Consider the following 26,196-nt stretch of genomic DNA (forward strand, 5'->3'; position numbering starts at 1 on the left):
CATGGTAGAGCACTTGCCTGCAAAAGGCAAAGGTTCCTAGTTTGAGTATTGGTCCGGCAATTGGTCCAGCACAGTTTTAATCTGCCACGACGTTTCGGTCATAGGTTTTTTTGTCTCATAGGATAGTGTCATAAAGGTACTGAAAATCTAATTTGGCAAACACTTGATCACAGACATTAGTTATCTTGGGAAAACCTAGTTACAGTGTTTCAAGAGAGGCAATATTAAGTGAATTATGTAGGAATGTACTACAGACCACCACATAATGCTCACATAGGAGCCACAAAGACAAGATTAGACTAAGAAGAGTGTACAGTGGTATTTAAGCAGTCCATACTCCATACATATACAGCATGGAAAGAAAGTGATACAAAGGGAAGCATCCGCTGTCATGCAATTCACAGTAGTGTACAGGGCATGTATGTAAGTATAGATGTAGATAACTCACAATGAAAATAGTTACTTTTGGTACTTAATTCAGATTAGATACAGTATATAAGACACTCAAGCTGTGAACGATTGATGGGTATGCACAGAATAAAATTTTAATAGAAATGAATAAAGTTAAAATAAATTCTCTAAAATTATTAGCAGAAGCTTTAAAAGCCATGGAATTTCAGTCAGGATAAGGAACAAGCAGGTTTTTTAAGACTTGTAGTACAATGGATCATTTTGTTAATGTGAATAAAAATGTGTAACAGGACAATGTGCATTAATTACAATGTTCCAGGGATTCAAAGAAGAATCAAAGCATTGATACAAAATATATTAGTCTACTGAAGAATAGATGCATTGGTGATACAGTATTACAGCTTTCATTATATTTTTCAGAAATAGTTAAAATTAGTCACAACAAAATAAAAGTCTTATAGCAGCTTTTTCGTGATATAAATGTAAAAAAAATGTTCTTAACAGAGCATTGGAGCATAAGTTAAAAAAGAATTGTAATTAGTGTTCAACTTGAGTTCCTCTCAAGTTCTTGCCTTCTCAACAGCTTCAACTTAAAAATGGTCTCTGCCATAAGTTCAGAAAATCATTTATATTTTGACACCACTAAACAGAAGACTATACAGTCTGCATTTCTTCATTGGTTATTTTTCAATCCTTTTGCTAGGTTTGATGGCAGCAACCATATCCTGGCACCTGTTGTCCAATTTTGAGACATGCTAACAACTGTATGCATGCAACTACATTGTACCTTGGAGGAGACGGTTTAACTTCTATTAAAAACCTAAATCATTAAAAATATTCAAAGATTGTGGGCTGGGAACTGAATTAATATCTACTCATTTCTACATAAAATTAACACTAATTGTTTGAACCCCTACCTTGATGTTGTTGTTGTTGTTGTTGTTGTGGTCGTCAGTCCTGAGACTGGTTTGATGCAGCTCTCCATGCTACTCTATCCTGTTCCAGCTTCTTCATCTCCCAGTACCTACTGCAGCCTACATCCTTCTGAATCTGCTTAGTGTATTCATCTCTTGGTCTCCCTCTACCTTGATACAGGTGCCTTATTTGTTAAAATTAAATAAACAAACATATACATAAAATGTAAAACCATAGCCTTCTTTTTCCTGTGGTGGGAAGACTATATCTTTCTTTGTTTTGTTTTACTTTGAATTGAGGTTTTTATTGAAAACAGGGAGAAGAAAGCCAGAGTGATGATAAGAAACCAAGAAGACCTCCACCACAAGGTCGACCCTTTCTTTTGAGGAGGGGAACTGCTGCAGGAACCACTGGATCTTTCAAGCGCCGTAGTTTAAAGCTGAGGCGCACCGGCAAAGAACCAAAAGAAATTGACTGTGACTGTAAGTTTGTAGCTTCCTCTTGCTTAGTATAGGTGATTTATAAATACCCCATATAAAAATAAATAGAAGCATGCTTACCACAATAATCCATAAAAAGAAAGAGAAAACTATTTCATAATTTAGTAAATGTATTAGGATTACCTTTAGCTGCTTTATTTTCAGTTTGGGTATGCACATTGGGAGATACTGCAGGCCATGTCCCAAATATTTCATAAATATAAATGACCCCTCCTCAAGTTGTTTTGAGTAAATTTCGCTATCAGTTCTGTGTGAGTGTGGCTTTGATGAACCTTATATTCTCAAGGATGAATTCCTTTAATAGCACAGTTTTTAGTCGTGATTCAGGAGCTACTATTGTGGGTGAGTTGAAATGTTGTTTATCTCGAAAACTGAACTCCCTGAATTGCAAACTAGATTCAAACCTCTGTAAGAAATTACCTATGTGCAAATGAGTTGTATTGCAATTGAGTCTTCAGCAATTTCTGTTTCACCCTTCACACCTCATTTGTATTGGGTGTGTTGGGACTTCAGGGCTTTGTCTGAGATGAAGATCTTTTTCTGGATGCATGTTGGATCCATATGGAACCTGTTATAATTGTGTGAGCATTAGCTGAAATAAACTGATAGTGAAAAGCAATGTGCTCACTGAAGTTTTCAACCAATAACATTGCAAATTTGAGCAGTATTGTTGTGACAAGCAGCTCAAAAACCATAAATATTTTTGAAACAGGCATGCTCAAAAGAAAAAAATTGTAAACATACAGGGACCATCAAGGACTCACTGCATAAACATACCCATTATGAATTGATTTTGTTAATGTAAATATTCCAGAAATAATATCCTTAATGAAGAAGGAGAACACATTCACTACACTGGTCTTGCCCTTCTTCTTTGCTACAAATACATTCCAAGACATTTGTGGCTTGTCACTAGTCAATGAATTTATCTTGATAAATACATTGTCAGAACAACTAGCCTGCCTGTCTCTTTTGCTAAGATGAGTCTTATCATTCTCCACTCTCTCACCCGTATTGAATGGAACTTTCATATCCTCTGAGTTCCTAAGAACTGTGCTGTCAATCCTGCTCTTATATTCAGGAGTCAAAATTGTTCATACTTCTCAGATCACTGTTACCAGGGAGAAGAAAAGATTCTGGCATTCATTTAGGTACTTAACCATGACGCAATGGAGGGGAATGAAGTGACTGATAAGGTAGCAATGATCCTATTGCATACTGTTGCTTCATTGTGGAATGAAAAAGTTACATAAATCAAACGGTGGAAACTCCAGGTAGGAATATCAACAATGTAGGAAAAGACAGACTGCTACTTACTGCAAAGAAAACATGCCAATTTGCAGACAGGCACAATTAAAAGACAATTAATTGACATGTTCTCTTTATGGGAAGTGGCAATCTGTCTTTTCCTGCATTATTGAAAAAGTTACCAATAAATACAATAACACAGACAGTTCTGAGCGGCAATAAGTGACAACATGTGAATTCTATAATAAAACTTTATATTATGTCCATCCAACTTCAATGAAGGATGTATAATTCTTATAGATCTGCTTATTGCTAACACTCATTGCTTGATGATCCATTGTGAGGACCTGTTTATTTGCAATTCCCATGATATTCTGATTTTAGCAAAAGATATTTAAAACAGCTGTCAAGATTTTGAACATGGCTGCACAACAGAAACTATGCAGGCAAGGGCTTCAATGCATTCGAAATGACAGCCAACCATTTGCAAAATATAGATTTATTAAACCTTGACCATGATTTATATGGTTTTAAAATCCATCATTTCAGAAGATGTAGGGCATAAAATCACATTATCTATAGTCATAGTGGAAGTCACTCTGTCTGTCTAGTCATCCATATCATCACCACGCAAATATATTATATAATGTATTTACATTTTGAGTAAGTGTGTGACATGTATTAGAGAGAGTCAATGACTCCCACTTTGACTGTAGATAATGTGGTTTTATGTCCAATATCATCAAAACCATGGTCAGTATTTTATAAACCTTTATTTTGCAACGGTTTGGCTGTTATTTCGAATGCATTGAAGCTAAAATAGTTGTATTTTATAAGCTAGCAAATGGCAGAACAGTTTAAAAGGGAACCAGCCTGCCATTTTAAATAATAATAATAGGGTAAATGCAGTGAGTATTTTAAACTTTTGTGTTTAGCAGAAATACACCATAAAATACACAGCCTGACAAAAAAGGTGAAGCACCCAGAAGACATGGTTGACCATCAGTTTAAATTTGAACATATATGCATTGGTGGGTGTGTATGTGATTAGGATTACAAAGCTCTGTGATAGGTATAATGGCCACCATAGTGCATAAGTGTTGTTCATGTGTAGTGTTGCCACCAGGCTTCATAGAGTATACAAGGGGCATGAACAGCATCAGACACAGAGGGAACACTGTGTCACCCACCCATGTGAGACAACATTGTCAGCACTGGACAGAGTTTGAATGGGGCCTAATTGTGGGTCTCCATTTGGCTTGCACTATCTAGATTTGTGGGTTATTTAGATGTAAGAATTGCCCCATGTTGAACTGTATGGGAATTTGACAGCAGGTGTACTCATCGTCAAGTTTCTGCACTAAACACGTTGTAGCCCCTTTGCATCTGCATCTCCCATGCGAGAACAACTAATGCACTACCTGCAATGTTGTGTGTCATCCCACACCATGGATTGAGACCAGCAACAGCCAGACGAGGGAACTATTGTCCCATGCATAGTCTGCTGTCAACAGCACAATACGAGCAGCTGCAGTTGAAATGGTGCTGTGACTGAGAAGCATTGACTGCTGATAAATGGCATTACATTGTGTTCAGTGGTGAACTATGGTTCTGCACTAAGCAGGATGACGGTCATTGGTGACCTGTGGGATTTTCCCATTCTTCCAGTTTTTTGGAGAGGCAAAAAAAGTTACTCCTGACTCCATGTGGGACATCACCAGGTATGATTCAGGTCCTGGCTGTTAGTGATTGGGAGAACACTTGATGGCATAACAGTACACCATGGACATCTTGGGAGCTAATATGTTAATAATTTTTCAGCAGGACAATGCTCATCCACATACAGCACAAGTCTATATGGACTGTCTGCATGATGTTGAGATACTCCCATGGCTGGCAAGAGCCCCGTATCTGCCCACAAGAGAATATGTGTGAGACCGGCTCAGACATCAACTTTATCCCATTGCCGGTATCTGGGATAACCAGGACTACAGTCAAGATCCTTTTTTTATGTTTCCAAGCAGTCCATACTTTAAAAAAGGCAAAATGAGGAATATGCAGAATTGAGGAAAATGTTAAAACCCCAAAATACGAGCAAAAACATATGTAATTGGCATATATGATTAAAAATCATAATCCTCTTCAATATATTGTATACAATCTGTATAAGTGAAGAAAATTAAATGTACAGTGCAATGTTTTTACAATACTTTGCAGTAATGAATTTCATCAGTCCTTAAAAAATCACAGGTATATAACCTGAGGTATAAACTGGTTAAAAAATTGAAATTTTTGTATGGGTACAAGGTAATTGAGCTATTTTCCGACATGCTATGACCACGAATTATACATCAAAATACATGTTTTTGAGAGATCTTTCCTTTGTGCATACCCAGAAAAAAGCAAACGTTGATGAACATGATGAATTAAACTGAAAACAGTGAAATACGGTGAAAGGCATCAAAATGCAACATGTTGGGGTGTGTTTTTTCCATCTATAGCCATTGATAGTAAAACATACATTGGCGATGTGATGGCAGTGGCTTCTAGTGTATTGCTTGCAAACTTTTCCTTGTTCATTGCACTCTATAGTTGAAGTGGAGCATTCTGCAGTATTGCCAACATACACCATTTGCACTTCGAACTTGTCACTTGCTGAAGCGTAAACAAGGCAGGTTTCATGAAAGCATGTATTTATACACCAGTTTTTATCCACATGTCATACTTATTTATACCAGTAAATCTGAAATAAAAGTTAAGCCTGTTGTGATTTCAGTGTTTCTCTGTCCCAGCAATCTGTTACATCTATAACACTCTGTCTGCCATCACGATGCATAAAACACTATTGAGGACTGATAAAAAGATGAGAAACTGTCTCTGAACATGTCCTGTTAATTGTGGTGCTGCACATAGCAAATGAAGTGGCCTACATTGGCTGCAGTCAGTAGAGGCACAATACTGTCAACAGGCTCTGAGCCGAACTACTGTATTAATTAATGCACAATGATAAATGAAATGGTCGTATGGCATTGTTGGCCGGGAGGCCCCATTTGGGGAAGTTCGGCCGCCGTATTGCAAGTCCTTTTTAGTTGACGCCACTTCGGCGACTTGCGAGTCAATGATGATGAAAGACACACAACACCCAGTCAGCACAAGGTAGAGAAAATCCCTGACCCTGTCGGGAATCGAACCCGGGACCCCGTGCGCAAGAAGCAAGAACGCTACCGCAAGACCATGAGCTGCGGACAATGCACAATAGTGAAGTGCATATGACGTTTAACTATATAAATTAAACCTAAGTGGAAGCCATGGTCAGTCCATTTGCTGTAACACCAATCACGTCAGCTACTTTTGTAAAAGCTGCCAAGTAAGCTTGCTGTTTATCACTCTACATGCTAGAAGCCACTGCATTAGTGTGATGACACTATGCTATACAGCTATTGTCTGCAGATGGAAAACAAATATATGAGTTGTTGTAATTCAGCAGTTTTCACCATATTTCACACTTATCATTTTATTTCACAATGAAGGCTATAAATTTTTTAGGTGAATATAAAATGAAAGAACCCTCAAAACTCAGTGTTTTAATGTATAATTTGTGGCAATAGTGTGTTGGGAAATGGCCTAAATACCTCGTATATCATTAGCAAAAGTGATACTCTTTTCAATTACGTACCCTACAGTATTACAAATGGCAAAGCCCACTTTTTTTCATAACAGGTTTATAATATGATGTAAACTTTTGAAATTTCTTTCTTGTTTGTTTATGGCTTGGAGATTTGGTTATGTCAGTTGACATTATGAGTGTTGGTAAAATTGCTGCCTAGGAGCAGGAGAATGAAATTCTCACACCAGCTTTGATTTATAGCTTCTGAGCCTCTTAATACATTATAATCCAGTACTTCAGGAATTTTGAATGTTTCATAAGCTAAGGTCTGTAAATTTATTACATGTGCTAGTGTGGTAGTCATACTAGCACATGTAATGGTGGCTGCACTGGCAGTTGGTGACGTAACAAGTCACCAGCCAGTAAGAGCTCACTAGCTGGAAATGACCGACATTTTCATGATTATGACTGAGCATATTCTTCGAGACTCAGTGTTTGAATTTAAAAAAGGTTGAGAATCGCTGTTGTTACGGAATACAGTACATCGAAAATACATTAAAGAAGATGAGTCTGAGTTATAAGTGGCACAAGAAAAGATAATGGGTTGGTCTGGAACAATTTGCACTGTTTTTCCATTGCAACCTAACAATAGTTGTATTGTAATTGCATGATAAAGTTAAACGTTGCAAGTTGTGTTGGCAATGCCAATCGTGGATTATGTCAACATCTCCCATCTCCACAATGACCTAAAATATTCTCCTAACTCTGCCACCACCTGTGTTGTAAACAGTCTGTCGTTTGTGCCATTTATAACTCGTTCTGTCGCATGAGACATCAATAGGAATAAAAACAGCAAAGTCAAGCAAGGTGGTGAGTAAGAATGTAGAATTGAGGTAAACCTTACTAGGAAAATACCTAAAATTGGGGAATTTTTAGCACTGATCTTATGGGGTTTCACAAAGGCTACAAATTTATGGTGTAGAATAGTGAAAAACATAAAATTGAGGGACTTAAAATCGAAGTTCTATTGTAGTTACAACACCTGCCTGCCATTGGAGAGGATAAAATGGCTTTATGACAACTTTCTAAACCAGATCAGTGCATGCATCCAGACCAGAGGGGGTGCATTATCTTGCTAATAAATGGACTACCCTGCCAAGTCATTTGTGGATTTGACTCTTTTTATAATCAGTGAAATGACATCACATAATCTCTCAACATGTGAAGTTTAATTTTGTTTGCTCCTGTTCTTCTGGGTGGTTCACATTTTTTGTTAGACAGTATAGTTTGGAGGAAACTGTTTGTTCTTCCTGCTGGTTGAATAATCAACCAAACTTTTATACTTTGTTTTCATGTGATTATTTTGTATTTTAAGATATTTTGTCAATGTTAACAAAATATGATTGCACACACACACTTTCTCCTCATGTAGTGTGAATCCCTTTTTGCCTAGATTGAAAGTGACCTATCACAGGTGTATAGTACACATTTGCCTGACAGGCAGTTTGTGGATAGTTCAGAAGATTTCTATTGAAATAGACACCCAATTATATGCTTAGGTTTACAAGTCCAAAATCATTCTGTAAGTTGTTGTGTTAGGTGATGCAGAGTCAATGGCTCGGATGCCAAAAGAGAATGTTTTTATAGCATTCCAACGGTAGAAGAGGCAGAAGGCATCTCTATGGGGCAGGCAGAGCTCAGAGCCTGGTAATCCAAAATATTACTCAGTGAGCTTGGAAGCTTTGAGGTGGCAGCCCCATCACCAAGCTTAACCTGCACAGAGCTCATAACGCGGCCAGGGGATTCTATACCTACTGGCTCATATCAGCGATTTGCCTTGGATAATAGACTCAAAGGAAATGGAATTCGTGAGATGGAAACAAGAAACACTGCTTCACATTCGTGACATGGAACGTTTGTAGTCTTAATAAACCAGGTGCAGCAGTGACTTTGATATCTGAACTAAAAACACACAAGACAGACATTGTAGCTCTACAGGAAGTTAGGTGGCTTGGAGAAGGGATACACATGGAGGATAATTGTGTCATTTTTTATGGGGGAGATGAAAAACATGACTTTGGTACTGGTTTTTCTGTTAAGAACAGGATTGTTAACTGGGTTAAGGAATTCCATCCCATTAACAAAAGAATGTTTTACATGACGATCAAACACCAGTGGTGTGATATAACATTCATAAATGTCCATGCACTGACTGAAGATTCAACTGAGGATTAGAAAGTTGAGTACTATGAAGAATTAGATAGAGTAGTTGAAAGTACTCCAACAAGAAATATGAGAATTATCTTAGGGGACTTTAATGGAAAAATAGGTAAAGAGGATATGTTCATCCCACAATAGGAAAACATAGCAAGCACTCGACCACAAATGAAAATGGATTAAAAATGATCAACTTTGCACTGTCAAAGATGGCAAAACAGTAAATCAGATTGGCCTTGTTATGACAGATCAACATTTCACTTCATTTGTAAGAGATGTCAGAACATTCAGATCATTTCCTAGTGGTAGGAAAGATGAAAATCAAGATGATTTGGAATCAGCAACCAAAAGAAGCTTATGCGATTGAAATAAATAACTGATTTGCAGCATTGCAAGAAGCTGAGGAGGAAAATAGTGTCGAGAAGGCTTGGGAAAGAATAGAGACTGTAGTAACAGATGCAGCAGAAAAAAACACTGGGCAAGAAAAAGAAAATGAAGAAACTGAAATTGTTCAATAAAAAGTGTCAGAGAGCAGTAGAAAGGAGGAAATAAGCCAGGATACTGTGGTTGCATATTAAGGAGAGTCAGTAGAAAGGAGGAAATAAGCCAGGATACTGTGGTTGCATATTAAGGAGAGTGAGGACAGGAGAGAGATCTTCAAGGCAGTTAGAAGAGAAACAGCGAGAGTTTTATGAACAGAGAAAAGGGAATATCTAACTGGAGTACTAGAATCTATAGAAGTGGAAAGCAGCAATGGAAACTCAAAGAAGTTGTTTCGGTATACAAAGAAAAGTAAGAGATGTTATCAAAGTGAAAAACTATTCATAAAAGATAAAAATCAAAATATGCTAATGCAGCTGCAAGATATCCAAGATGTAAAGAGTATTTCTCAGAAATGTTAAATTGCACTGATCCGCACATAACCTTCAGTTATGAAATGTCTGAGAGTGACAACATTAACAATGACGAATGTAGAATCACAGAATAAGAAGTGATCCACACCATTGAAAAGCTCAAAAACAACAAGGCAGCAGGCAAGAACCAGGTATCAGCAGAGATGTTAAAAGAGGATGAAAGTAAACTACACAAAGAAATTTATAATCTTATCACAATGATCTGGAAAACTGAAACACCACTGGAAGATTGGAAAACTGCAATAATTTGTCCAGTACACAAGAAAGGAACGGAATGGAATGTGGAAATTACAGAGTAATCAGTTTGCTGAACATAACATACAAAATCCTGTCAATGATAATTCTGGAAAAACTTAAACCTTACGCAGAAAACATTATTCAAGATTACCAGGCTGGATTTCGAACAAACCGTTCCACAACTGATAATTTGTTTACTATATGACAGATCTTTGAGAAATACTGGGAATTTAAAAAAAACATCCACTGTCTCTTCATTGACTTCCAGAGAGCCTATGACAGCATCCACAGAAGTTGCCTCTACAACACATTACGAGAATTTAGTATACCCAGTAAAATCATTAGGATGATACAACTGTGCATGGATGGCTCCCAGGCAGCAGTGAAGTTCAGAGGATCCATATCCCCCACCTTTCCAATTAAAACAGGATTATGACAGGGAGACACTCTTTCATGTGTCCTCTTCAACCTTGCATTAGAGAAAGTGGTTCGGAAGAGTAATTTACATCTATACAATGGACTGCGAATCGAACCCAGTGAAGTAAAACTCCTGGCTTTTGAAGATGATATAGTGTTGCTGAGTGAAACTGAAGAAAAACTGAAAGACATGTACAGATCTCTCAGGCACAGTGCCAGCAAAATGGAGCTTTTGATTAACCAAGAGAAAACCGAATATATGGAAATAGGTCGAGTCATAAACCCAAATTCTTATTTTGAAATTGACCAGGGTTCTAAATTCAGAAAAGTTCTCCAGTTTAAATACCTTGGATCATGTTTCAACAGTAAAAATATCATAACAATGGGTATAAATGAAAGAATTGCCTCAGGGTCAAGATGTCTGTACTCACTAAGCAACCCACCCAAAAGTAAAGCTTTGTCATTCACCACAAAGATGTAGATATACAACACTATCATCTGCCCCATAGTACTTTATTGTTCAGAAAGCTGGACACAGAATGTTTTCTAAAGAAAAGAAATGAGAAAAATCTGGGGACCTGTGTTGGAGAATGGTGTATGGAGGATTCGAAATAACAATGAAATTTATCAGTTAATGAATCAACCCACTATCATCCAGAAATTAAAAAGTAGGAGACTGCAATGGGCTGGACACTTGGCTAGAATGGAAAACAACAGAATAACCAAGAAAGCATTTGAAGGCACTCTCCAGGCAACAAGACCATTGGACCGACCCCGTACCAGGTGGAAAGATGACATAGAGAAGGACATTGCAGCATTAGGAATTTCCACACGGTGGAGAGAGGCTGCAAGAGATAGAAGGCAGTAGAAGCATATCGTTGATTCAGTGCATGGTCTAAAGTGCCTGTCATCGCTGAGAAAATAAGAGAGAGAGAGATACAGAGATAGTGGTGATACTAGGGGAAATTGGTGTTCCAATCTGCATAGTCTCTTAAGTGTTGATTGTGATACCAGTCACACAAAAATAATTTTTAGATTCAAATGACATCCTCATTTTGAGAAGTACAAGTTGGAGAATATCTGATACCTTTCATGTGGAGGTGACTGTCAGAAGTTTTACCATAGAAGTGGATTCATGTGGTGGATGTTAGGTGTTATCTATTGCATGTCAAATCTGGACTTATGAGCCAAAACTTTGTGACTACTGTCCACCGTGAGAATAAATTGCCACCTGGTAACGTGGTCGTGGGCTATGGTAAGAAAAGTATATAAACAGAACAGAGGTGAATGGGGAATCCTTATAATAATAGTATAATCTGTAAATGTGGAAATTCACTGACACTACTGACTTTGACAAAGCACACATTGTTATGGTCTGGAGCCTGGGAAGGGACATCTCGGAAATGGCAAGCTGGTCAGCTGTTCATATGCTACTGTTGTGAGAATTTGTGTAAAGTAATTGAAGGATGATGAAACCACAAGTAGGTAGAATATGTTGAAATAGCTCATGGGCAAACTCCCACATGTCAGTGTCCAGTGGGCACAATACTTCGACAAACGAACACAGTGGCATCATCAGACTTGCTGATGAACTGATTGATGAATGGCTGGCACCCAGCCTTTATTTCCTCCCCCATTCCTCTGATCAGCTGCTCTGTTGCTATCTGCACCCAACATCCATACCCCCACTTCTCCCATCGAGGAGATAAGAGCAGGGCAGCAGTCCCCCAGCAGCCATATCATCAGTGTGCATGATGTTGGAAATGTAGTAGTTTGCCCATTAGACACTGGAATCTGGCAGTTCACCCATGAACTATTTTGACATGGAGTATGCCAGGAGGAGCTTACGAATCACAGGTGATACAATGTTGGCTGTCTGTGCCTCATCACAGACCATGGAGTTCGGACGCTTGGTCAACCTGTAGAGTGGCAATCTGAGGCAGATCTGATGACAGAGTTCAACACAGGTGCAGGCACAAATGTTTCAGAGCATGCTGTTCAGCAGACATTCTTTAGCATGGGGCTCCACAGTAGATGACCCTGTTGTCTTTCCATGTTAACCAAATTACATCATCAGTTAAAATTGCAGTGGGCATAGAATTGTTGAGATTGGATAATGGGGCAATGGAAACATGTTGCCTAGTTGAATGCATCACACCATCTTACACCAGATTGAAGGTCAAACCCAGGTACGCTTATCCACGAAAAGGGCTACACAAAACCTGCACCATGCCACATGCACAAGCTGGGGGTAGGATAGGGGGAAAGGGGTAGTATTATGCTATGGAGAGACATTCACGTGGGCTTGCACATGGACCTGTGGTAGGAATCTAATACACAATGATGGCTATGGGCTAGATGAACATTATAGTATGCCATCTGCATCCCTTCAGACTTGATGTCTTGCTGACAGTGACGGCATCTTGCAGGAGGATAACCATCTGTGTCAGAAGGCCATAATAAAATATGATCACTTGTGAAATTTCCTCCTGCTTCTCATGGCAGTAATTGTTGCTCATTGCTGAGTTACTTCATTACTGCTTGTATTGATTTTAATATCAGATGGTGAAATAATGACTTTTCCTAGCATATGATAGAGCTGGTAGATATTATGGTCACCATTGAAGAAGATGGAGACTATGTGAATTGTGACAATCAGAGATCACTAAAAACTACTGGTAGAAATATATCTGTGTGTATGCATTCTAAATAATATGGCATCAAATTATAGTAATAGATTTATTGATCTTTCTTAATTTTTTAGATGTCATATTTTTCACTACAGTTATGGTGAAACGCACGGACTCCATACAGTCAAAGAGAAAAGTAAGTTCACTCTCTGACCGCAGCGACACTTCAGAACAAGGAGGACCAGGTGAAGTCAGTGGTGAAGAATCACCTGGCATTCTGAGTGATGACCAACCTCCAGAAAGTCCAAGTGACAGCAATGACACAGATGATACAAGCAAAAATCTCCCATGGATGAAGGTCTGAATTTTTCTGAATTAGATTTTCTTTTAGATTAGATTAGATTACTTTTCGTTCCATAGATCCATGCTGAGGAGATCCTCGTGGATGTGGAACATGTTAATTTTAAAAAAAAAGGAAAGAACAATACTAATAGTATGAATATATACAATACATCATTTGTTTCTATTAAAAGATTCATCAATGGAGTAGAAAGAGTTGGACACTTGTAAGTCTTTCAGACTCCTTTTAAACTGATCTTTATTTGTAACTAAATTTTTTATGTTTGCTGGCAAATTATTGAAGATGAGTGTTCCTGAGTAGTGGACCCCTTTTTGAACCAAAGTAAGTGCTTTTAAGACCTTGTGCAAATCATTTTTGTTCCTGGTATTGTATGTATGAACTGAGCTGTTTGTTGGAACAAGAGATATATTATTAGGACAAATTTCATTAAGGAGTAAATATACTGAGAGGCAGTAGTTAGTATACCCAGTTCTTTGAAGAGGTTTCTACATGACGTCCGTGAATTTACTCCACAAATAATACGTACTACACGCTTTTGGACTCTGAAAACTTTTGTTTGACTTGAAGAGTTACCCCAAGATATTATACCATATGACATAATGGAATGAAAGTAGGCAAAGTATGCAAGCTTTTTCATTTTTATGTCGCCTATGTCAGCTAACACTCGAATTGCAAATACAGATTTGTTAAGGCGTTTCTGCAGCTCTGTGGTATGTTCCTCCCAACTGAATTTATTGTCAAGTTGTAATCCCAGGAATTTAAGACTGTCAACCTCTTCTATCTGCTCTTCTTCATACTTTATGCATATGCTGGGTGGAAACCTCTTACAGGTTCTGAATTGCATGTAGTGAGTCTTTTCAAAGTTTAATGTCAGTGAGTTGGCTTTAAACCATTTATTTATATCCATGAAAATATCATCAGCAGATCTTTCTAGAACTACACTCGACATAGTATTTATTGCAATACTTGTGTCATCTGCAAACAAAATGAACTCTGCTTCTGGCAGTGTAACTGATGAGAGATCATTAATGTACACAAGAAAAAGCAATCACCGTAAGATGGATCCTTGTGGGACACCACATGTAATTTCTTCCCATTCTGATGATGACTGATGACTTAATTCACTAGTCCCTAGGAAGGAAAACAATAAAAGGGCAAATACATAGTTAATTATTGTCATAACATGTTGTTTATGAAATTTATCAACTGAAAATAAGTAAATACATGGCTGAATTTGCTATTTTAATAATCATGAAACTTAAAATTAATTTTGATACTATTATTATTTAGATTGTCCTTAATTCCATCTGTCTCTCAAGAGAATTAAAGCTCTAAATACAATGAAATTATATGGTAGTTTAAGAGTGTGCACCTGGTTGCAGCACAAACCCAACTCAAAATTTCAATCTGCCTGTATATTTCTACCACTTTCAAAATTCCATAGACTTTTTGAGAAATTGTTATTTTGTAATTATATTTTTTGATGCAATTTTATGGTTTATCACAAACAGAATTGGTGGTACAGGACAGGTCAGGAGAGCTGGCTGCAATATGCAATACCACTATTTAAAAAAATGTATAATTCTATTTGTGCAATCTAAGTGCAGTTTATAAGTCTTTGTTGAAGAAAATTTGCTGTTTTTGCTTGTTCAGAAATAAATAGAAACTGTTATGTATCAGAAGTGATTTTAGGTTCTTTTTTCATAAATACTAGTGCTGAAAAAGTTTCTGATTCACCTCTTACGTTGTTATATAATGTGATGTCAGAGTGAACTATGCTTTTACAGGATTATGTTTTGTAATTCAGGTATAGTAATTATACATACATACCCTTGTTTTGCTGTAAGTAATGAAAAAGACAATATTAAGCTTTCAAATAAAGATCTTCTTCCAAAATAGAGAACACACACACATTCATACAGGCACAACTTATCAACACTTGACCACTGTGTCCGGGTGCTGGAGCCCAAGTGCAACTGCATCTGGTGAGGTGGGTGGTAGGGGTGAGGAGGAGGCATGTGATGGAGAGGGTGAGGGATAGCAGAGTAGGGGTGGGGGAAGGTGTGCTGCTGGTGCGAGTGTGTGGGGACATGGTGGGGATAGGATAGATAAGGCTGCTGAGTGCAGTGTGAGAAAGCTGTGCTGGGAAAGTGGGGGAGGGGGTGAGAGGAAAGGAGACAGGAGAGGAGACACACAGAGAAGGGGGAAAGACTAGCAGGAGCATAGATGGGACAAAAGGCAAGAAGACATGCATAGTGGGAGTGGGAAAATGGGATTTTTTTGGGGGGGTGGGGGGGGGGGGATAGTGAGAGTAGACAAGTAGAGAAGGGGGGAAAGACTGGTAGAAGCATAGGTTGGATAGAAGGCATACATAGTGCTAGAGTTTGAGCAAGGAAAGGGGACAGGTGGGTGGAGGGCAGGGACTAGGAATGGTTGATGTCAAGGCAGTTTGGGGACAAAGGAAATGCTGTAGGGAGAGTTCCGACCTGCACAGTTCAGAAAATCTGGTGTTGGTAGAAAGCAAGTATGTATGAGACCACCGTGGCCACAGGATTGCCTGTTCAAGTGTCTGTGTAGTTGAGTGAGTGAATGTTTGTACTTTTGTTAGGGGGGCAAGAGCTCAAAAGCTAGTGTGAATGTGTTGTGTGATTCTGTACTCCACACATTGGTCTGCTATAGGTGAGTGGCTACCTTTCACTTACTTTACATATAGATGCATCCAGGGATTTCTGTAATTATAGTACAATAGATTGAAAATACTCAGGCATGACAGATTATGATGGAAAAGAAATATACCTTTCTGGGAGGAAACACATTGATATAAAATCAATTGACATATGGTTATCTCACTTAGTAAACAGGACATAGAATATAAGAAGGGAGTCCACGGGTGTTGAGAAGTAATGGTTTACCATTAAGATTCAAAGAAACTCTCAGGCATAATCCTCATACTCGTCTGTAATCAAGATCTATAACTTAAAATTAGCATGCTGTCATTTGAAGGGTTAACTCCTGATTTGTCAAGATACTAATCTACTACATGTCCCATTTGAGCAACAGTTAAAGAAGAATTTTTTTGTGACTGCTGCTACAACAACTTCATTGAAGATAACCATCATGAGCAATGTTAAATCTGCACTTATTTATATGTACATGCAAGAAATCAAATTTTAATCAAATAACAGTGTGTTACTTATTTTAAATTTTCATGATCAGATGCTGTCATTCTCTGAATATTTGTATTGTTGAAAATTTGTTCAATGAGGTAAATTGAATGTTACAAAAAAATCTAGACCACAAAGCATCATGCCAGGTTCACAAGCAAGCTGTGAAAATAATACAATCAGAAATAATAATAAACTGTGAGACAGAATTGTGGGCCAGTACTTATGTTCAAGATTGCTAATAAAGATGTACAAAAGTACAGGTGACATAGTATCCTATCTTTTGGATCCAATAGTTACTTTCCTGGACAGGAGAGAAGAGTAGATTGGGGAAGGTTAAAATGGAAAGATAAGTCACTCAAACATGGACTCACCCAAGTGAGGATGAGAATAGACAAAGATTCTTTGTGTAACAGTAACAGAAGACACTTTGTCTACCCTCATCTTCACTACGGGTGAGTCCCTGTCATCCTGGTGTCTGAGTGGCCTGTGTTTCATATTTGACCTTCCCCAACATATCTCCCTCTCCCCTTCAATGAAGGAGCTTTTAGTTCTGAAGACTAGAACAGTGTGTCACTTACTTTCATGGCATTTCCATTGGCAGTACTATGTGTTTCGCCTGCTGAAGTTAAGTACTAGTCTGCAATTCTGTCTCATAATTTAATAGTGCAGGAATATTCAGACTCAGATGTGATGCCATGCAAGGTGCAAGAATAACTTAATTGTATTTCACATTAACTTAATGATAGGAAACCTTGTAATAACTTTCCTATTATGTGCTTTACAAAAATAATTCAGAAATGATTTTTTAACATGGTGTAATCATAACTATATTTATCTTGTCGCAGAAATTTTATAAAGGTCATAAAACCTTGTTTCATCAGGCTGTAAATGACGTTCTTATACAAATACTCTTTAATTGTTATATTGTGATATATGTTCCAGTTATATTTATCCAAAATATACACTGTGCTATTAGCTTTTTTGTTTTTGTTCCACTTACTACTACAACCGTATTCAGCTTGTCAGAATTACTTCTGTCAGTGGAATATTATTTATGTATCTCAAAAGGCTCAAACCGATTTTTTTTAGAAATCATAGTTTATCTACACCACATGAATCCTTTCTGTTGATAATTTTCAGCTGCAGGAGCGTGCATTTAGCTGTCTGTACAATTGTGTGTGTAAATGTGTTTACTTTTACTAGAGAAAGGGCAATAATGTGAAAGAAAGTGTGAAAACTGTTGTCTGTTGTGTGTTTCTATGTGCCACTCATCAGCCCACTATAGATGAGTAGCTACTTTTCCGTTATTGTAAGTAATATGTAAAATCTATTGAAATGACAGTACAATGTGGCCAAGTGTTACAAGTGATAGAAGAATAACATGACAAAGATGAAAATCATACCACATCTCATTAATAGTAATAATAATTATTATTATTTGTTAATTGAATCTGATTTGAACCTGTGAATTCTTCTCTAAGTAAATAATAATATATGTTTTTGTTATACTACACAGCAGTTTGGTTTTGTGTAGTTTAATTAGTTTCATGTTTCCTGTTTATTTCACGGTTTTTAAAGCCCTTAACTGTGTGTCAACTTTTTCATCTTGGTATTTTTGTTACAGGTGGTTGTGCAGATATCCAATTCATTCAACTTTTATTGCTCACATCAATCATTTTGCCATCCATTCTGTTACAGACGTCATATGAGAGCGTGTTCCAGACTTATAAAGTCAGTAAGAAGGGTATGTAAATAAATTGGCATTTTTATTGGAAGGAACCAACATTTTGAGAAGTTGATAGACAGGGATAACCATTTGCTTCATTAACTATTTGTATTTGTTCTTAACCATAAAAGTCACTTTCATGTAGTTGTAACTTACACATTAACAATACAAAACATGAGAATAATTTCAAGTCTGCACTGTAGCCCAGGGTTCAGAATGGGGTAATGAATTCTGGTACACAAGTTATCAACAAGGTTTTATCAAACATAAAGCAAGAAATTGTGATTCTTGAAAACTCAAAGGAAATTAACAACATATCTTATAATCACACCTACAAATTAACTAATTAAGAATTTAAGATTTGTGTTTCACTCATACCAGATAGCAGTTCTCATTGCTAACAGGCATATTTTCTCATGGCATACAGGTGGCTTTGACTCTGATAAATATCAGCTTGCTCAAGTTAGTGTTGAGCTAGTAATCAGAAATATAACTTTAAAAAACAACAACATGAGAAAAAGTAGATGCTTGCCTGTAATTTTAATATGTTAAAGTCAGATTATCTAAACCAATAACTGCTAACAGGTTATTATTCATGCAGTTTTCAATACATATTTCTCCTGGGTAATGTATACTTTGAATTATTGCAAATCCCGAAAGTTTTTCTTTCATGATGGGATCTACAGAACATGATGAATGCATGAATTAATGAGTATCAGTATCTCTAATATTGTTAATCAGCAGACGAAACTCTTTATTTTGCTCTGTTTTTCATCTTTAGTCCTGTTGTTGTTGTTGTTGTCTTCAGTCCTGAGACTGGTTTGATGCAGCTCTCATGCTACTCTATCCTGTGCAAGCTTCTTCATCTCCCAGTACTTAGTGCAACCTACATCCTTCTGAATCTGCTTAGTGTATTCATCTCTTGATCTCCCTCCAAAATTTGTACCCTCCACGCACCCTCCAATGCTAAATTTGTGATCCCTTGATGCCTCAGAACATGTCCCACCAACTGGTCCCTTCTTCTTGTCAAGTTGTGCCACAAACTCCTCTTCTCCCCAACTCTATTCAATACCTCCTCATTAGTTATGTGATCTACCCATCTAATCTTCAGCATTCTTCTGTAGCACCACATTTCTAAAGTTCTTCTGTCTTCTTCTTGTCCAAACTATTTATCGTCCATGTTTCACTTCCATACATGGCTACACTCCATACAAATACTTTCAGAAACGACTTCCTGACACTTAAATCTATACTCAATGTTAACAAATTTCTCTTCTTCAGAAACGCTTTCCTTGGCACTGCCAGTCTACATTTTATATCCTCTCTACTTCAACCATCATCAGTTATTTTGCTCCCCAAATAGCAAAACTCCTTTACTACTTTAAGTGTCTCTTTTCCTAATCTAATTCCCTCAGCATCACCCAACTTAATTCGACTACATTCCATTATCCTCATTTTGCTTTTGTTGATGTTCATCTTATATCCTCCTTTCAGGACACTGTCCATTCCGTTCAACTGCTCTTCCAAGTCCTTTGCTGTCTCTGACAGAATTACAATGTGATCGGCGAACCTCAACGTTTTTATTTCTTCTCCATGGACTTTAATACCTACTCCGAATTTTTCTTTTGTTTCCTTTACTGCTTGCTCAATATACAGATTGAATAACATCAGGGACAGGCTACAACCCTGTCTCACTCCCTTCCCAACCGCTGCTTCCCTTTCGTGCCCCTCGACTCTTATTACTTCCATCTGGTTTCTGTACAAATTGTAAATAGCCTTTCGCTCCCTGTATTTTACCCCTACCTCCTTTAGAATTTGAAATAGTGTATTCCAGTCAACATTGTCAAAAGCTTTCCCTAAGTCTACAAATGCTAGAAACATAGGTTGGCCTTTCCTTAATCTATTTTCTAAGATAAGTCATAGGGTCAGTATTGCCTCACGTGTTCCAACATTTCTGTAGTATCCAAACTGATCTTCACCGAGGTCGGCTTCTACCAGTTTTTCCATTCATCTGTAAAGAATTCACGTTAGTATTTTGCAGCTGTGACTTATTAAACTGATAGTTCGGTAATTTTCACATCTGTGAACACCTGCTTTCTTTGGGATTGGAATTATTATATTCTTCTTGAAGTCTGAGGGTATTTCGCCTGTCTCATACATCTTGCTCACCAGATGGTAGAGTTTTGTCAGGACTGGCTCTCCCAAGGCCATCAGTAGTTCCAATGGAATGCTGTCTACTCTCGGAGCCTTGTTTCGACTCAGATCTTTCAGTGCTCTGTCAAACTCTTCATGCAGTGTCGTATCTCCCATTTCATCTTCGCCTACATCCTCTTCCATTTCCATAATATTGTCCTCAAGTACATCGCCCTTGTATAGACCCTCTATATACTCCTTCCACCTTTCTGCTTTCCCTTCTTTGCTTAGAACTGGGTTGCCATCTGAGCTCTTGATATGCATGCAAGTGGCTCTCTTTTCTCCAAAGGTCTCTTTAATTTTCCTGTAGGCAGTATCTATCTTACCCCTAGTGAGATAAGCCTCTACGTCCTACATTTGTCCTCTAGCCATCCCTGCTTAGCCATTTTGCACTTCCTGTCAATCTCATTTTTGAGACGTTTGTATTCCCTTTTTGCCTGCTTCATTTACTACATTTTTATATTTTCTCCTTTCATCAATTAAATTCAATATTTCTTCTGTTCCCCAAGGATATCTACTAGCCCTCGTCTTTTTACCTACTTGATCCTGTGCTGCCTTAACTACTTCATCCCTCAGAGCTACCCATTCTTCTTCTACTGTATTTCTTTCACCCATTCCTGTCAGTTGTTCCCTTATGCTCTCCCTGAAACTCTGTATAGCCTCTGGTTTAGTCAGTTTATCTAGGTTCCATCTCCTTAAATTCCCACCTTTTAGCAGTTTCTTCAGTTTTAATCTACAGTTCATAACCAATAGATTGTGGTCAGAGTCCACATCTGCCCCTGGAAATGTCTTACAATTTAAAACCTGGTTCCTAAATCTCTGTCTTACCATTATATAATCTATCTGATACCTTCTAGTATCTCCAGGATTCTTCCATGTACACAACCTTCTTTTATGTTTCTTGAACCAAGTGTTAGCTATGATTAAGTTATGCTCTGTGCAAAATTCTACCAGACAGCTTACTCTTTCATTTCTCTACCCCAATCCATAATCACCCACTATGTTTCCTTCTCTCCCTTTTCCTACTCCTGAATTCCAGTCACCCATGACTATTAAATTTTCGTCTCCCTTCACTACCTGAATAATTTCTTTTATCTCATCATACATTTCATCAATTTCTTCATCATCTGCAGAGCTAGTTGGCATATAAACTTGTACTACTGTAGTAGGCATGGGCTTCGTGTCTATCTTGGCCACAATAATGTGCTCACTATGCTGTTGGTAGTAGCTTACCCGCACTCCTATTTTTTTATTGATTATTAAACCTACTCCTGCATTACCCCTATTTGATTTTGTATTTATAACCCTGTATTCACCTGACCAAAAGTCTTGTTCCTCCTGCCATCGAACTTCACTAATTCCCACTATATCTAACTTCAACCTATCTGTTTCCCTTTTTAAATTTTCTAACCTACCTGCTCGATTAAGGGATCTGACATTCCACGCTCCAATCCGTAGAACGCCAGTTTTCTTTCTCCTGATAACGACGTCCTCTTGAATAGTCCCCACCCGGAGATCCGAATGGGGGACTATTTTACCTTTGGAATATTTTACCCAAGAGGACGCCATCATCATTTAACCATACAGTAAAGCTGCAGGCCCTCAGGAAAAATTACGGCTGTAGTTTCCCCTTGCTTTCAGCCGTTCGCAGTACCAGCACAGCAAGGCCGTTTTGGTTAGTGCTGCAAGGCCAGATCAGTCAATCATCCAGACTGTTCCCCCTGCAACCACTGAAAAGCCTGCTGCCCCTCTTCAGGAACCACACGTTTGTCTGGCCTCTCAACAGATACCCCTCCGTTGTGGTTGCACCTACGGTACGGCCATCTGTATCGCTGAGGCACGCAAGCCTCCCCACCAACGGCAAGGTCCATGGTTCATGGGGGTAGGTCTTTAATCCTACAAATTAATATTTAAAGACAAAGCAAGTAATGTGGAGAAAATATTATTACTGCAATAGTGAATAATCAAAATGTCAAAGGATGCTTCTTAGAAGGCATGAAATCTGAAGTGTTGCTGATAACATAAATTATTTATAGACAAACTTCAAGATACTCAACCACAGTAATTTCCATGTTGACTGTATGTCTCCGGGAGTGGAGCTGTATATTTTAGTGCAATGTGGATACATGCTATCCATGCACATTTGACAGGAAAATAGAACTCCTTATAAATGAGTACAGACAGTAGAAGAAAACCTTATGAGACACTTCTCCCATTACTTATCTGCCTGCGGAATTTCAGACACCTATTATCTGTACATCAGACAGTTATGTTTACTTGAACTAGCCCTCCATCCTAATAATACATACCGTAGATAACTGTACATTTACATAATTATTTGTACCAACATTCTCATTTAAATGATAAGCATGCAGTAGTTGATAAACAGCAGTTGAATAACTCAATAATTAAGGTGTTCAACTATTATTTCAATTTGTCTGTTAATTGTTTTAAACATACATTTGTAACTTAAATAATAACAAACTGAAATAAAGGTAATTTAAAATCATTACTTTTGGATGTCATTGCTACTGATTTGTTCCACATCATTGAAGGTTCTCCTTTGTAGAGTAGTCAATGAAACAGTTGTACCTGAGGGACACCAAACAAATAATTACGTTGGTTTTCAGTCTCTCATATTTGCCTGCTTTTTAATGATTGTGGTGACCTCACTATCAGTGATGCAAAATGTCACAAAAATGAAACACTTTGACAGCAATATTAATTAACACTCATGCAGGGAGCCATATCTTTGTGACTCAAGCCATCCTCAATTCACAATGAATGATTGAACAGTATGAACATCATCTTTTTTATGTTCCATTGCTAGTAATAAATTCATGTTAACTACACTCTCTAGTACCCAGCATCATTCTGCAAGCTTCCCACACCAGAACTGCTACAGATTTAATTTTCCTTCCGAACTATTTAAGAAAAGGGTTCTGTAAAATTCTGCAACATAGTTTGATTTTCTCTCAGTGTTTTGGTTTTTACATTGATCAGTCTTGCAAAGTAGGCCATACTATTAAAAGATATTAGTCATTTATGGATCACCAGTGGTCCATATAAAATTTTCTATAATATTTTCTTTGATATCTTTTTTCAGAAATAAGTAATGTGCCACATTCTTAAATTTTTTCCCTCAATCATTTCTATGATACTGCAAAATACATCTATGACTGTTTATTTAATAGGTTTATGGAGAAGAGTTTGGTATAGTGGGCAGTGATGCAGCTGATGTAGAAGCAGAGAAACATCACCGTGAGGATACAAAGAAAGATAAAACAAGAAGTCGCAAAGTATCTGATCAAGCAAGTGCTCAAGCATCACCAGTTCGCAGGAAAGACAGTATGGGTAAAAAGGACAGGTACTTCACTTATCTTGTTATATCTTCACATATAAATAGCTTTCCTTTGATATATTTCATATTATGTTCAAAAATTTATCTTTTTTATGTGAGTGTCTCAATGCATAAGATCATCTGGCAAAACATCCTCTTAATTTAAATTTTAGTGAAAACTACTTTCTTGAACATTCCTAATTCAGTTAATAAATAGATAACTTTTTTTATAATTTCTATCATTACGAACCCTCAAGTATCAGTTGCTGTTTTGTTGTCACTTCCTGAAAATACATACATGCACAGTCTATCCACTGCTGCACTTGTTCTCAAGAAGGAAAGACTCCTGAACAACAAAGAGTTAACACAGATCAATACAGAAAACAATATAATACATAATATTCTCCATTCTTTTCAGACAGAGTTTTACAGTAGGCCTATAATTGATATTGCTTCAGTAAATATCAGTTCCACAACCATAGTATTTTTTATATTATTAGTATTTATTTAATCACAACCAGTTTCAAGGCTGTTGCCCCATTATCAAGCTTTCACAATTGTGCCTTTATCGGACTTTAACAGGCATTAGCCACTCCATAAATAAAGGTTCTAGACTTGATCTAGCATTCTCTTACATTTATGGTCTGCTGCACAGAAAAAATGTTCAAATGTGTGTGAAAAAATGTTAATGAAAATGCAAATTAGCTCTCGTTTTGCAGTTGTAATAACTTTATGTTATTACCTATATAAGCTTATGCATATGTTTACCTTGGTGTTATCTTTCAGAGGAAGGTCATTGAAAGTGCAGCTGTTTTACCTGACATTTGAGTTTTCTGGTGGTGTTTCTGTGATTAGTGTCCAGTAGTATTCAGCTAATATTGATTCGCTCTTCTTTCCCTGGTCTCTCATTTCCTTGTCTGAAATTTGCTTCTGGAAGCGTTCTCTGTGCTCGTTGGTTACAGCATCACAATTATCAGGACTGAAGTTCAAGTGGAATATAGAAAATTTAGCTTTAAGGACATGTTGCATCTAAGTTTACTGTACAGTTTGCATGTCTGGGGACCCACGAAAACTCCCTCTATTATTTTTGCCTCACTAAGTTGTGGAAACTTCTTATATAAATAGTGATGTGCTCCATGATCTTAATAAAGTTTTCCATTAGGCCCAATTTTATATGAAGAGCAGGGAGAATTGGATTCAACAAGTACTTCGTGCATAACATTGTGAGATCTTAGTTCAAGTGATTCATGCTTAGGCCAGTCTTTCTTTTTATAATGAAGTTATTTTGGTGCAGCAATCCCAGAGGCACAGGAAGCATCAAAATTTTGGTGTAGTGCTGTTATAACCCAAGTAATATGCCTGTGATTTCCGGATCCCCAGAATTCTGTCATTTAAACTTGTCATAATTCAATTGCATTAACAGTTGTTTCATGTTATCACATGTTTTCTTCACGTAAGGTGCATACCCAGTCAGAATATAGCTGCCATTAATCCCTCTACATCACAATGAAATATCAAGTTCTATTCACTGTCAAAAAATGGAAGGACTGGCATGTGGCAGTTACAGAATGCGATAACATTTAACATCTTATCAAGACAATTCCACTGTTGTAGTCTTGACACCAACAGTTCAGCTTTACCTTTCAACAGTTCCAGATGTCTCACTAGGCCATTAATTCACACAGTGTTATTTTGTGATTCTCTCTACACTCATTTCTACACACAAAATCAGGGTCTTTCAAAGAACTAAGTTTTGAAGGTGATGGTACAGCACTTGTTTCCCTACTGTCCTCATCACTATTGCTATTTGCCTTCAGCAAATTACTGCAGATTTCAGTGCTGGACCATCAACAACTGTCAGCATGTGAACCATTCAATGAAACATTATCAATATGAGCTTTTGGAGCTGAAGGCCGACTTGTGTACCCTTGATGACTGCACAACACAAAGATTTACACCTCGCCAGGGACCGTCAACATTGAAATTGGACTGTTGATGACTGGAAACATGTTACCTGGTCAGACGAGTCTCATTTCAAATTGTATCAAGCGGATAGATGTGTATGGGTGTGGAGACAACCTCATGAATCCATGGACTCTGAATGTCAGCAGGGGACTGTTCAAGCTGGTGGAGGCTCTATAATGGTGTGGAGCATGTCCAGTTGGAGTGATATGGGAGCCCTGATACATCTAAATATGACTCTGACAGGTGACACGTATGTAAGCGTCCTGCCTTATCACCTGCATCCAATCGTGTCCATTGAGCATTCCAACTGACTTTGACAATTCCAGCAGGACAATGCAATGTCCCACA

At 37.6% G+C, this 26,196-nt stretch overlaps 1 protein-coding gene across 1 annotated transcript in view; it reads left to right on the top strand.

Moving 5' to 3' along the window:
- Positions 1–26,196, top strand: part of LOC124803322 (protein unc-80 homolog) — a 995,149-nt gene that overhangs the window by 563,146 nt on the left and 405,807 nt on the right. Inside the window, exons 32-35 of the mRNA XM_047264506.1 lie at positions 1,643–1,808; positions 13,252–13,454; positions 18,249–18,368; positions 23,738–23,910. Of these exons, the coding sequence (XP_047120462.1) occupies positions 1,643–1,808; positions 13,252–13,454; positions 18,249–18,368; positions 23,738–23,910 (662 nt within the window). The remainder of the gene's footprint in view (positions 1–1,642; positions 1,809–13,251; positions 13,455–18,248; positions 18,369–23,737; positions 23,911–26,196) is intronic.

This window comes from Schistocerca piceifrons, chromosome 6 (genome assembly GCF_021461385.2).
Source record: "Schistocerca piceifrons isolate TAMUIC-IGC-003096 chromosome 6, iqSchPice1.1, whole genome shotgun sequence".
Taxonomy (NCBI): Eukaryota; Metazoa; Arthropoda; class Insecta; order Orthoptera; family Acrididae; genus Schistocerca; species Schistocerca piceifrons.